A 13,288-nucleotide genomic window follows, 5' to 3' on the forward strand; every position below is an offset into this window, starting at 1 on the left:
CAAAATGGCCGAGGAGTGATGGCAGTAATGTTACTAAGGTTATTTCAGGAGTTAAAAGGGTAAGAAATATATCATGTGAAATTTGGACAGTGAAGTTATTTCAAATGTAGTGCAACCACCAATTTCTGGTAGAGAACCATCATATTCCCAAATCAAAAGGAATGAAAAAGAATAGAAAATATCGAATAGAAAAATGAGCAATGTCCTATGTGTGTAATATGTTATGAAAAACTGGCTAATGAAAGCATGAAACGTGTTAAATTAAAAAGACACTTACTTACAAAACATCCAGAGCTAATGAAAAAAATCGATCCTTTTTCAAAAGACATGCCAACACCATACAAGGTCCGAAATTTTTCATGAAGAAACATAAGACAGTTTCTTGTAAAGCTTTCAGCATCGTTGGAAATTTCATATTTAATAGGAAAATATTTGAAATCACATACTATTACCGAATCTCATTTCTCCTGCTGCAAAAAAATGATTTCAGTTATGCATGGAGAAAATCACAGCAATGATTTAAAAACCATTTCTCTATCCAGAGACATAGTCTTGTAGCATATTACAATTATTGCAGACAACATAAAAATCAATTTATTAAATCGATTGAGAGGAAGTCCACTTTTTTTAGTACAGTTAGATGAATCCACAGATATTTCAAACCTTGCTCAACTTATTGTATGTGTCAGATACTGCTACGAGGGAGATATTTAGGAGGATTTTCTATTTTGCAAAACTTTGGAAGGAAGAAAGACAGGGAAGAAGATTTTTAATGTTATAAATATTTTCTTTCAAACAAATAATCTAACATGGAACAACTGTTGCGATTTGTACTGATAGTGCAGCTGCATTAACAGGAGAAAATAAAGGTTTAAAAGGCAAAATAAAGGAAATTTCTCCAAATATAGTTTTTAATCATTGCATTATACATGGGGAAGCATTAGCAGCGAAGGAAATGCAAACTGATTTGCATGAAGTTCTGAAAGATGCAGTAAGAGTGATCAGCTTTATTAAAAGTAGAAGCATAAATAGTAGACGTTTCACTATACTTTGTAATGAAATGTGGTCCACTTATTAAACACTTCTTTTATACACTAAGGTGAGGTGGTTGTTCAGTGGTAAAGTGTTGTGACATCTTTTTGACTTCAAACATGAAGTTTTATTGTTTTTATTGGATAAAAATCAGAACCTTGCTTAATTGTTTACAAATCAAAAATGGCTTGGAAAACTTAGTTACCTTCTTGATGTATTTGAAAAACTTAATGATTAAATTTAATTCTTTAGGGACAGGGAACAAATATATTAATACTCAGTGATAAAATAGAAGTTTTCAAAAAGAAGCTTAATCTTTGGAAAACTGAATTTGAGCATAATACTGAAATGTTCCCACATTTTCCCGATTTTGTTAATAGCAGTAATACTGACATTTTAAAATTTAGGGTTATCATTGCCACTCACTCATAACAATGCTGATTAAGAATTTTTCCAAACAAAATCACAAAGCCCTAATGCAGTAACAGTAAGAATGTATCTCCAGAAAAAAAAAGTTGTATTCGATTTTTTATTATTAAGAATTCGATTTGTTTTTGCTGTATTCAATTAAAATATTAAACAATTATTTTAATGTTTAAAATAAAAAGGAAACAATTTTATTCCTTTTTGAGGACTTGAATAAAATTTTCTACTACATAATTTATAAATCGCCATTTTTCTTCTCTAAAAATCTGGTCATCCTACCTCAGGGTTTACATTGAGGGATCATGTCAGTTTTATAAAGGTGGTTGCAAGCAAAATAAGTTTGCATGGCAATGGTTTAAGCATTAGAATGGTTGCATTAGAACTCAATATAGACTAAGAAACAGACAAATTATAACTGAAAATTTAGATATGAGAAAAGTGTGCCAAGTTGTACCAAAAATTTTGAATGAAGATCAAAGAATGAGAAGGCTATAAGTTTGTGAAGATATTTCGAAAAAAAATTGAAGATATACACTTTCTGACTATTGTAATTACTTGTGATGAAAGTTGGCTGTTCCATTACAACCTAGAAACTAAAAGACAGTCAGTGCAATGAAAAACAAAACAATAATCCCACACACCAAAAAAGTCAAGCATATCAAAATCAAATATGAAAACCACGTTCCTTGTTTTAGCATTAGCATATGGTGCAAGAAAGCAAGCTTATACAGAATCAGCCAAAAAAAAAAAAAAAAAAAAAAAAACCCCTTCCCATTTGCTCCAAATGTTTGTCTAGTTTGCCTTGAATTTATTTAAGCTTCCAACTTCTACGACAGATGGAAGCTTGTACCAGGAGTCAACTACCCACTGGCTAAAGACAAATTTCCGCACATCAATTCTACAACTGTCTTTCATCAATTTGAATTTATGTCCCCTCAGGTGATTAATCTGGGCAAGAGGAAGAATCCCATCAGCATTGAGCATACTCAAACCATTCAAAGCCTTATACACTTCAACCAGATCACGTCGCAGGTTGTCTAGTCTCCAGACACTGTAATTTGCAAAACTTAAGCCTTTCTTTATAAGAGCAACCCTTTGTACAATTCACTAATATTGTTGCCCTTCTCTGTACTTGTTCCAGCAGCTCTACATCCTTCCTAAAATTTGGCCTCCAGACCTGTAATACAGTACTCAAGGTGTGGCCTGACCATTGACAAGGGGATAATCACATCCTTTTCCCTGCTAGAAAAATTCCTGTATATCATTGACAAGACATCATGAGTTACCCCAGTTCATTTTCCAATTACCCCCAGTTCCTTTTCATTCTCTACCACCCTCGGTGTAGTACAACAGAGTTGATATATTACTCTGGGGTTACTGCTACCCATATGCAGTACTTTACATTTGTTAATGTTAAACTTCAGTTGCTATATCTTAGCCCATCTGCTCAATTTTTCTAGATCCTGTTGCAGTAGTTTACTGTCATTAGTGTCGTTAACAACCCTGCCAACCTTCATGTCGTCTGCAAACTTAGACATTAAGCCTGATATTCCATTATTAATATTATTAATAAATACAGAAAACAGCAATCGACCGAACACGAACCCCGGGGGACTCCACTAATAACATTAGTTCACGAAGAGCAGTGACCATTGATTACCACTTTCTGACTTCTTCCACCCAACCATCCCTTTATCCATAGCAGCAGTTTTCCTCCAATGCCATACTGCTCCAATTTGTGCAGCAGTCTTCCATGTGCAACAGAATCAAAAGCCTTCCTAAGATCCAAGTTTATGGAATCAAAATTATTCTTTGCATCCAGTTGCTTTGTGACCACATCATAGTATCCAATGAAATTGGTCAGACAAGACTTCCACTTAACAAACCCATGCTGTGTTTGAACTATAATTGAAGTCTTGTCTATATGATCCTACAGTGCTTCTTTAGCCTCTATTAATTTCCCTGGAACAGAAGGTAAACTAACAGGACTATCATTACTTGTGTCACCCTTTGATCCTCCTTTATGAATTGGGGTCACATTTGCACATCTCCATTCCATGGGTACTTCCCCTGAGTCCAAGGAAGTTCTCATAATTATGGCTAAGGGTTTACTTATTTCCTTTCTGCCTCCTTTAATATAACTGGATAGATTCCATCCACCCCAGGTGCCTTTCTTATGTTTATCTTCAACAATTTCTCCTCCACTTTACTTTCAGTTATTACAAGATTATCTAGCTTACTGCCAGAGTTTAATACACCTTTGGCATTCCTCTCCCTGAATAACTCCTAATGTGAATGTAGATGCAAAGTATTCATTTAGTTTATTAGCTACCTGAGCAGGATCATCAACAGTTGAACCAACAATTGTAACCATTAATATATACTGAAGTACAACATTCACACACTAGCTGATGAAGAGGCACTCTGCTTCGAAAGCTACTATCTATGTATTTTAATGCTTTTATTATATATATTTTAACTCTCTTATCTTGTTGTATTTTAATGCTTTTATCTTATTTTATTTCTGTTTTATCTTATGTATATATTATTTTTATTTTAATAAAATTTATTTTAACCAGTTCGTCGGTTGTCGCAAGAAACTTTGATGATATAATGCAACCCGACGCACAAGGCCTTTTTTTCTAATTTTATATTTCTGCTTTGTTTTCATACTTTTTTAAATTTTATTTACTTTTAAGTAATGCTTTCTGGTCTTTGTGAAAAGGTCTTGTCAGGATTATCTTGTACCATTCTGATTGTCTTGCTGTTCAAAAGATTAAATTTAATGAACTCTGAAACCATGAAATGAATGAATAAAATAAAACATGAAAAGTAATGTTTAGCTTAAATCTATGCTTAAAGGTGAGCCTTGAATGGTAAAATGAATGTGTTACGATGAAGAGTAGGTTTTTAGTTAAAATATTACACTAAAAAGATCCAGTTTGTCCATCACTAGCATAGCAATATCAAAGCAACTCATGGTGAGATGCATCTACAATGTGAGATTCATGCACTTAATAACAAACTTAATTTGCTGACTGCTGTATGCAGACTAAGACTGTGCCCTATTTATATAATTATATTGACAAAAATACCTAAAGATATTCAACACTGACTGCACTACAAGTGCTTAAATGTTTGTATCACCTTATAGCCCTCATGCAGCACATTAAATGATATTTTTCTGCACAACTACTTATTATGTGCTTATGCTATTTTTATATTAAATACTGAATGCAGAATGAGCTTTATCATATTAAAATTAATTTATAAACTTTTGTATTTAAATTACTTGGTAATTTATTATATTATGTAATTTAGCAGTGGCAAATTGTTTTACTAGATGGTAGCGTCAAAATATCTGTATGATGATGGTGAAGAAGATGAAGTGTTTAATAGTGAATGGGCAGCCTCAGCAAATGTTGATGTAAAAGATCTGAATCGAATGGAAAGAGAATTTCTTGCAGCAATTGTATGTATTACCTATTGTAGTATTATGTTTTTAAAGTTAATTTTCACTTGTGAGATTTTATTCTTAATTTCTGTGTTGTGTAGGGTGAGTCATGGGAACATATTCTTCCTTTAGTTGTAAATAAAACAAAAAAAAGCAAAAAGCTAAACATGAAAACCAATTTTAATGCATATAAAATTGAAGAGCAAGTCAAATGTTGTGTACAGAAAATGACATCCTGCAAATGTTCACCATTAAATTTGAGGCATTCCTGAGCATGGTCTAGCACACCATAAATCAATTGTCTAGCATAGCATAAATATTTTGCACACATCAGCTGGAATTTTTTTGCAGTTGCTTGGCAGGAAGGCCATTCTAACTCAAAGTGGTTGGATGGTGTTAGAACACAGCATTCTTCAGATGCCCTCACAAAAAAAAAAATATGAAGGCTGTTGAATCAGGAGACTGTGCTGGAAAAAGGAGCCTCACTGAATTGGGAGATAAGGTGACCTGTGAGCATAGTGTGTAGAACTGCCAGACTGATGTCAGTGATGTTTGCTATGGTCCTGTCTTGCTCATACCACACATTGTCCATTAGCTGACTTCTTGTTACATCTCTAACATACTAGACTGCTTTTTCTTAGCTTCCCACAAATTTCTATTGTGCATCTTAAATCATATGAAATCTTGAAATCATTTACTATGGCCATTGAAAAATAGATTTCATGAAATCTATTTTTCCATGGCCAGTTTTGAAACGCACATGCAGAGTGTTATCTCAACAATCATCATTGTGGTTTGTTGTTTGTTATTTGGTTTTTAGGAGCATTAGCAACTAAGGCCATATTGCTCCGGGATATGCGGTGGTCATCCCCTGACCTTTCCGCATCCTCCGTATTTGGTGGTGATGGGCTCAAACCCCGGTCTAATCAAGAAGCGTGTGCTACGCACTGCCGCTCCTTCCCACCTGGCTACAGAGGTGCCCATCATTGTGGTGTTGACTCATCACATGTTGTGCCACAATGTGATGCAAGTGTCTTATCAATCAAGTTTGTTACTACAGGCAAGCAGTTTTGTCATTCTTATTACTTCTCAAGCACCCTCTCATACATGAGATGTGTTAGGGATATAAAAAAATGTAACATAGTCCAACATGCTTGTATACTAATACTACAATATTTGTAAAAGAATAAGAGAAGTTTTTCTCTTATTCTTTTACAAATATTGATATCAACGTAGAATGTATTGAGCATTATAGCTCTGGTTCATACTATCAGACTAATACTATAAGTATATTTAATGAATTTGCAGTACCAATTATAGTCAGCGTGTAGTCCATACAGTCTGGGTACAACCCTCTTCATCTTTTCACATGATACCTTTAATGTGTCAGTAACTTACAACTAACAAGAGAGGTACACAATCACGTCATCTCAGATTTATTTTAAATTTCACAAGGATAAAGTATTCCTTAAATGAACATTTAAGGAATATTACTTGATTACTTTGTTTAAATGAAAAAAAATGAACAAGCAATACAACCCATATTTAGAAATCCTCTCCTCCAAGAATATCAAGAGAGAAAGTTTGCTTTGCTCCAGTGGAATACTAGTAGTTCACCTCTCAGTATTAATCCTTGTGGTCCAGGGGTTAAAGCAAAAGTTTACCAGTCCTGAAGCCAGTTGTCCAGTTCTCCTCTATACTAAACATAGAGTATTTCAGTAAAAGGCACCAGGGTTTAAATAAAACTGACCTCTTTTTTTTTTTTTTGTTCTATTTGGGCTGAAATTTTTGAATTTGATGTTAAAATTGGACTGAGTATTACCATTTAGATTTTGCAATTTCTAAATTTAAATCTTACATAATCAACTGTTTTTTTTAACTCAGTGGAAATGTTGTTCCCTGTCCTCAGTTTATTCTATAAATGTCATCATTGTTCTTCTGAAATGAAAATAAACTGATTTTTTGAAAGAAAGAAAAATAACAATAGAACAGTTGAAGCATAGAAAGATGTGGCACAACTGCAATCAATTAGCATTAGCAAGGGCAGATGATGTTAGAAAGCAAGCTTATATAGCACCAGCCAAAATTAAAAAAAAAAAAAAAAAAACCTTCTCATTTCACCCACCCACTTGCTCCAATGTTTGTCTAGTTCTGCCTCGAATCTGTTTAAGCTATCAACTTCTACAACGACAGATGGAAGTTTGTTCCATCTATCAACCACCCGCTGGCTAAAGGCAAACTTCCACACATCTATCGTACAACTGTCTTTCCTCAATTTGAATTTATGCCCTCTCAGGTGATTATTCTGAGCAAGAGGAAGAATCCCATCAGCATTGAGCATGCTCAAATCATTCAAGGCTTTATACACCTCATTCAGATCACCTCGCAGGTGCGTAGTCTCCAGACACTGTAATTTGTAAAACTTAGGGATTTCTTCATAAGAGCAACCCTTTGTTCCATTCACTAATCTTGTTGCCCTTCTATGTACTTGTTCCAACAGCTCTACATGCTTCTTAAAATGAGGCCTCCAGACTTGTATACAGTACTCAAGGTGTGGCCTGACCATTGCCTTATGCAAGGGGATAATCACCTCCTTATCCCTGCTAGAAAAATTCCTGTATATCATTGACAAGACATCATAAGACACCTCTTGCAGACCATCTGCACTGCTCAGAAAACTTCATATGTGCCTGCATAATTATCCCAGGTCCTTTTCATTCTATACCACTATCAGTGTAATACCACACAGTTGATACATTACTCTGGGGTTACTGCTTCCAATATGCAATATTTTACATTTGTCAATGTTAAACTTCAGTTGCCACCTCTCAGCCCATCTGCTCAACTTTTCTAGATCCTGTTGCAGTAGCGTACTGTCATTATTGTTATTAACAACCCTGCCGACTTTCGTATCGTCTGCAAACTTGGACATTAAGCCTGATATACATACTATCATCAATATCATTAATGAATACAGAAAACAACAATGGACCCAACACTGAACCCTGGGGGACTCCAGTAATAACATTACTCCATGAAGAGCAGTGTCCACTGATTACCACTCTCTGTCTTTTCCCTCTCAACCATCCCTTTATCCATAGCAGCAATTTGTCTCCATTGCCACATTCGAGCCCGTCACCACCAAATACGGAGGATGCTCAAAGGTCACGGAATGACCACCGTATATCCCGGAGCAATATGGCCTTAGTTGCTAATGCTCCAAACAAACCACCATTGCCACACTGCTCTAATTTGTGCAGCAGTCTTCTATGTTCAACATTATCAAAAGCTTTTCTAAGATCCAAATATATGATATCAAAATTATTCTTTGCATCCAGTTCCTTTGTGACTACATCATAGTATCCTATCAAGTTGGTCAGACAAGACTTCCCTTAACAAACCCACGCTGTGACCGAGCTGTAACTAAAGTCTTATCTAGATGATCCTGCAATGCTTCTTTAACCAGTGCCTCCATTAATTTCCTGGAACAGAAGTTAAACTAACAGATCTGTAATTACATGTGTGTCCCTTTGATCCTGCTTTGTGGATTGGGGTCACATTTGCACATTTCCAATCCATGGGTACCTCCAAGGAAGCTCTCATAATTATGGCTAAGGGTTTGCTTACTTCCTTTGCTGCCTCCTTTAATATAACTGGATAGATTCCAACCACCCCAGATGCCTTTCTTATGTTTATCTTCAACAATTTCTCCTCCACTTCACTTTCAGTTATTACAAGATTATCTAGCTTACTGCCAGAGTTTAATACACCTTTGGCATTCCTTTTCCTGAATCACTCCTCATGTGAATGTAGATGCAAAGTATTCATTTAGTTTGTTTGCTACCTGAGCAGGATCATCAACAGTTGAACCATCGATATCAAGTGGACCAATCTGATTCATCCCCTTCCTTTTAGAGTTTTCATAAGTAAAGAAATCTGCTGTTTTTTTTTTTGCATCCTTTGCCAAAGATTTCTCGTAATCTGCCTCTGCCTGCCTAACCTTTTTTGTGACTTGGTTACAGACCAACTTATATCTATCATTGGCTTGTGTGTCACCTGTTAATTTATATGTATCCCATGCATTTTTCTTCTCTGTCACATGTCTAGTTAGTTCATCTGACATCCATTTAGGCCTAAATTTTGAACGATATTTCTTTCTTGGTATGAAAAGCCTAGTAGCTTCCAAGATTTTTTCTTTGAACGCTTCCTGTTTTGAATTTGCTGTTGGTAACATCATCAGTTGGTCCCACTGTATAGAATTTAAATACTGTCTCAGACCACCGTAGTCACCTTTACGAAAGCAAAAACCCTTCCCTTTACCCCTGATGGTAGTTACCTCTTTGAGTAAATCCCACTGCAGCACACTGTGTACTCTCATTTTTCCTTTCCCAGTGCTTATGTCACACCAAACAGACACAACATTGCATTGTCCACCAACATCAATTGGATGCACTTCCTTAGATTTTATGTGTTTCTTAACTAACAGAATAACCCCTCCTCCCTTCCTGTTCTGTCTATCCTTTCTGTACATATTATACTTCCGAAATTCCAATTCTGCACTGCTTATGTCTGTGTGACACCATGTCTCTGATATCCCAATAATAACTGCCTTTGATGTCTTGACTAGCACTTTCAGCTCATCAAATTTATTAACTAAACTCCTAGCATTGGTATACATGTACCTGTTTCTACTCTTACTTACCCTAACACAGCCCATGTATTTACTTGTCCACTATGACTCCCAGCAGTCCTGGAAATCCCCGTCACCTTGCTTTCCAGGCTGCTGCTTAATTCCATTTCAATTTAAACACATGTTCTGAAGATCAAACATTCCAGACCTTATTTATTATTATTTTTTTTATTTTACTCGTTGACTGAAAATTTCCCCTTGGGGCCAAAAAATATTTGTAAATAATTTGATTAGTAATTATAAAATAATGTAATGTCAGTGTTATGTCAATTTTTTGCTTAAAATCTCAAAAAAAAAAAAAAAATCTTTTTTGTGTCACATATATGTGGCTGACGTGGCTCAGTAAGTTACTTTATTTCTTGAGAAGCCATGCCCGCCACATATGTGTGACCATATTAGGTCACACATAAAGGTTGTTTGTGATTAGTTTATTGCATGCACACTGTGCAATAAACTCTTATCACGAACTTGTTGAAATAAGTTTGTCAGTATTGGTAAAGCTTTTGTCAAAAGAAGTTCGTTGAAAAAAGGGTGGTGCACTGTATTATCCGTTATATTGTGTTGTGTGTTTCTTCACAAGTTTGTACAAGTGTGTTGTAAAAAAAAAAACTCTAAAAAGGAATGGCTAAAAGAAAATTACTAAAAGAAGAGGAACTGATAGAAATTGCTGAAAATCTTAGTACTTCTGAAGATGAAAAATCAGATTTTGACACATGATTTGGTAAAAGATCCTGACTGGGATATTTCATCAAATGAAGGAGGAGATACTGAAATACTGGAAAATATTGAAGAAGTGCTTCTACACTGGGTGGCAGAAGAAAACAATGGTGAGCAAATTGAAAAGACTGAAGAACCTGAGATCGAAGTGACTGAAACAAATGAAGTTATTGAATGGACTGAATACAAAAGATTGCAAAAAAAGATTGGATTTTACAGACAAATTGGGACTCCAAATAGATGTAACAAGAAATATTACTCATTTTGAGGCATTTTCTTTATTTAATGATGAATAAGTCATAAATGTCATTGTAACAGAAATAAACAGATATGCCGAACAGGAAATTCAAAGTACCCGAGCTTCGCAGCAGAGTCATCATCTTATTGCTCAGACTGTAATCGTCAGCCTTTCATGTGTTTAAAGTGTTTTGGTCAATACCACAAATCTACATAATTTTGTAATTGTAAAATTCATATAAAGAATTTTTAAATGATCAGCAGTTAGTTTATTTTTTCTCTTAGTGCCCTGCAAATTTCATCACATGTATCATCAGGGGCTACGCTTTTCAAAAATAATGTAAATTTCCATTAATCATTAGTTCTATACAGCTGACACAGCTATGACTGTAACAGAGAGTGTCAGCCCTATATGTCTGATGTGGCACCTGAAAAACCTAATGGTGTCAGACATATATGGCCGACACGGCAGTCAACGTGTTAAATAAAATTGGCTTATGCTTTTTTAAGAAGTGCATTAATGACATTTCAAGACTAAACTTTTATTCAATGCCTTATAAAAAATATTACTCTGAAGAACCTTATCTTGAAGAAATTGTAATTTTAAGTTGTTTGTATCTTGTGGGTACGTTCAACTTATTGTGAATGATGTTAACTGTTCACAGTGTTTTTTCTTGATTCTCATAATGCTATGATTGTTGTAAAGAAAGATTTAAGCTATCTGAAAAAAAAAAAAAAAAAGAAGAAAATCGATATTTTACAGCCTCTTAGTTTCTTTATGATTGTTGAGAAATTTTCTATATGAATGATCATATAATGAAGACACCTTGAGTCTAGGAAGGTTAGAGGAAAATCTTCGAGTATTATATTTTGATCATGTATATGAGGGCTGTTCGGTAAAGAATGATTATAATTTTTTTTTCATGAATTATCTTTATTAATCATCCATGTTTTGATGAAACACACTTACCCAAATATTTCTGCCATTCAAAAACACAGTGGGAGCCATTTTTTGACATGTGTGTAAGGCTCTTCTGTGATGCTGCCTTTACAATTTCTTGTGACGACTGAGAATGTTTTCCTCCCAGCTCCTCCTTTAACTTTGGAAATATAAAAAAAATTGCAGGATGCAAGGTGGGCTGTAGGGCATGAGGAACACATTTTATCTTAATTCTGGCTGAGTACTCGATGGCAGTAGATGAGCAATGTGAGGTCTGACGTTGCCTTGATGCAACATCTACCTATCTATGTGCAATTGTGATCATTTGTGACAAATGTGATCTCATGAAGTGTGCAGTAGGGTTCTGTAGTAAGGTCCTGTAATAGTTGCGTGATATGGCACAACATGCTGGTAAACCATTCCTTGAATGTCAAAAAAAGAGATGACCATAACCTTTCCTGCAGAAGCCACATCTTTTTTCAGTGTTGGCAATGTGTTGACTTAGACTTCCAAAAAGAGCTTTGTTACTTACCCTTGAAATGATGAAGCCATGTCTCATCCACCATTATCACCTTGTGCAGAACCTCACCATCTTCAGTAACCATCTGTCGGCTCTTAACAAACCTCAATGCCGACTTGCTGTTGCTCAGGTGTGAGTAGTGGTAAAACCCAGCGTGCACAAACATGTGCCATCAAATGGTCATGGAGAATACCGTGAGTGCTTCCTGCTGGTATTCTCAACATCATTGCTAGTTTCGTTACTGTTATACGACTATCATCTCTCACGATTACAGAAGCAGCATTTATGGTTTCTGTAGTGACTGCAGTGGTTGGATCTCCAGGGAAGACCAAGATTACTGACCTGCATCTGCTCCACATAGAAGCTCAAAGTATGACAAGGTTATTATGTCATTCAGACCCTACTAGTATTTAACTATTGCATCTTGATATTGAAACCCTAGAGATGTAGTGGGGGTCTCAGACTGGTTACTTCTTCTACCTGAACATCATCGGAGGATCACATGCCACCTGACTGGGTTGGATAGGATGTCTGCTGACACTGCACCACTGTATAGTGTTGCCATCACTCTCTGAATGGCTGTCATATAGGCCTTTGTATCATTAAGCTCTATACCAACAACAACAACTATCATATAGGGACCCCTTCTCCTTATAACTTTTCCTACCAGGCGCCTCCCAATTCCCTCCCCCCCTTTTTTGCCTCAACTTGCTGAGCAAGCAAGCCTTCCCTGCAGCCCACTCCTTTCTCCATTCATTTTGACCTCCCCTCTTCTTCACTATATCCCCTCTTCAACATTTCTTCCTCATTGATAACAAAATGGAACACGTGTATCAGTTCAGGGGAGTTATATTGAAAAAATAAAAACAGATTTTTGCCTCTATCTCATTTCCTTCATAGGTAGGTAGATAATTTATTGGATGCCCCTCGTAGCCTCCCTGCTACTTCCCCCTTGACAACAGAAATCTGTTGATATAAATGTTGGCCCCACTGATGGCTCTAAGTTCAATTCTGATTTCACAGCATTCCCTACAGTTTGCCCTACAGAAATATTACTATAAATTTGGAACAGAGTCTTAATCCATTTCAAAATTCAGTGCTCACCAAGATTACTTTAGGAATCTTTGTAACAAATTTTCCTGTTGATGGGTTAACTTATTTTGTTATAAAACTTGAATTATCACTATTTGTTAACATGCCTAAAATGTGACAAACTCTATATATTAACTAACTTGTTAACCGCCTCTATACAAACATCTAATGCAGGAACTC

At 35.6% G+C, this 13,288-nt stretch overlaps 1 protein-coding gene across 2 annotated transcripts in view; it reads left to right on the forward strand.

Moving 5' to 3' along the window:
* Positions 1–13,288, forward strand: part of LOC150087128 (protein CNPPD1) — a 99,502-nt gene that overhangs the window by 34,054 nt on the left and 52,160 nt on the right. For both annotated transcript variants that reach the window (XM_090371827.1, XM_090371828.1), the window contains exon 5: positions 4,802–4,930. In XM_090371827.1, coding sequence (XP_090227953.1) covers positions 4,802–4,930 — 129 coding nt within the window. The remainder of the gene's footprint in view (positions 1–4,801; positions 4,931–13,288) is intronic.

This window comes from Mastigoproctus giganteus, chromosome 4 (assembly GCF_048544385.1).
Source record: "Mastigoproctus giganteus isolate SK-2022 chromosome 4, ASM4854438v1, whole genome shotgun sequence".
Classification (NCBI taxonomy): Eukaryota; Metazoa; Arthropoda; class Arachnida; order Uropygi; family Thelyphonidae; genus Mastigoproctus; species Mastigoproctus giganteus.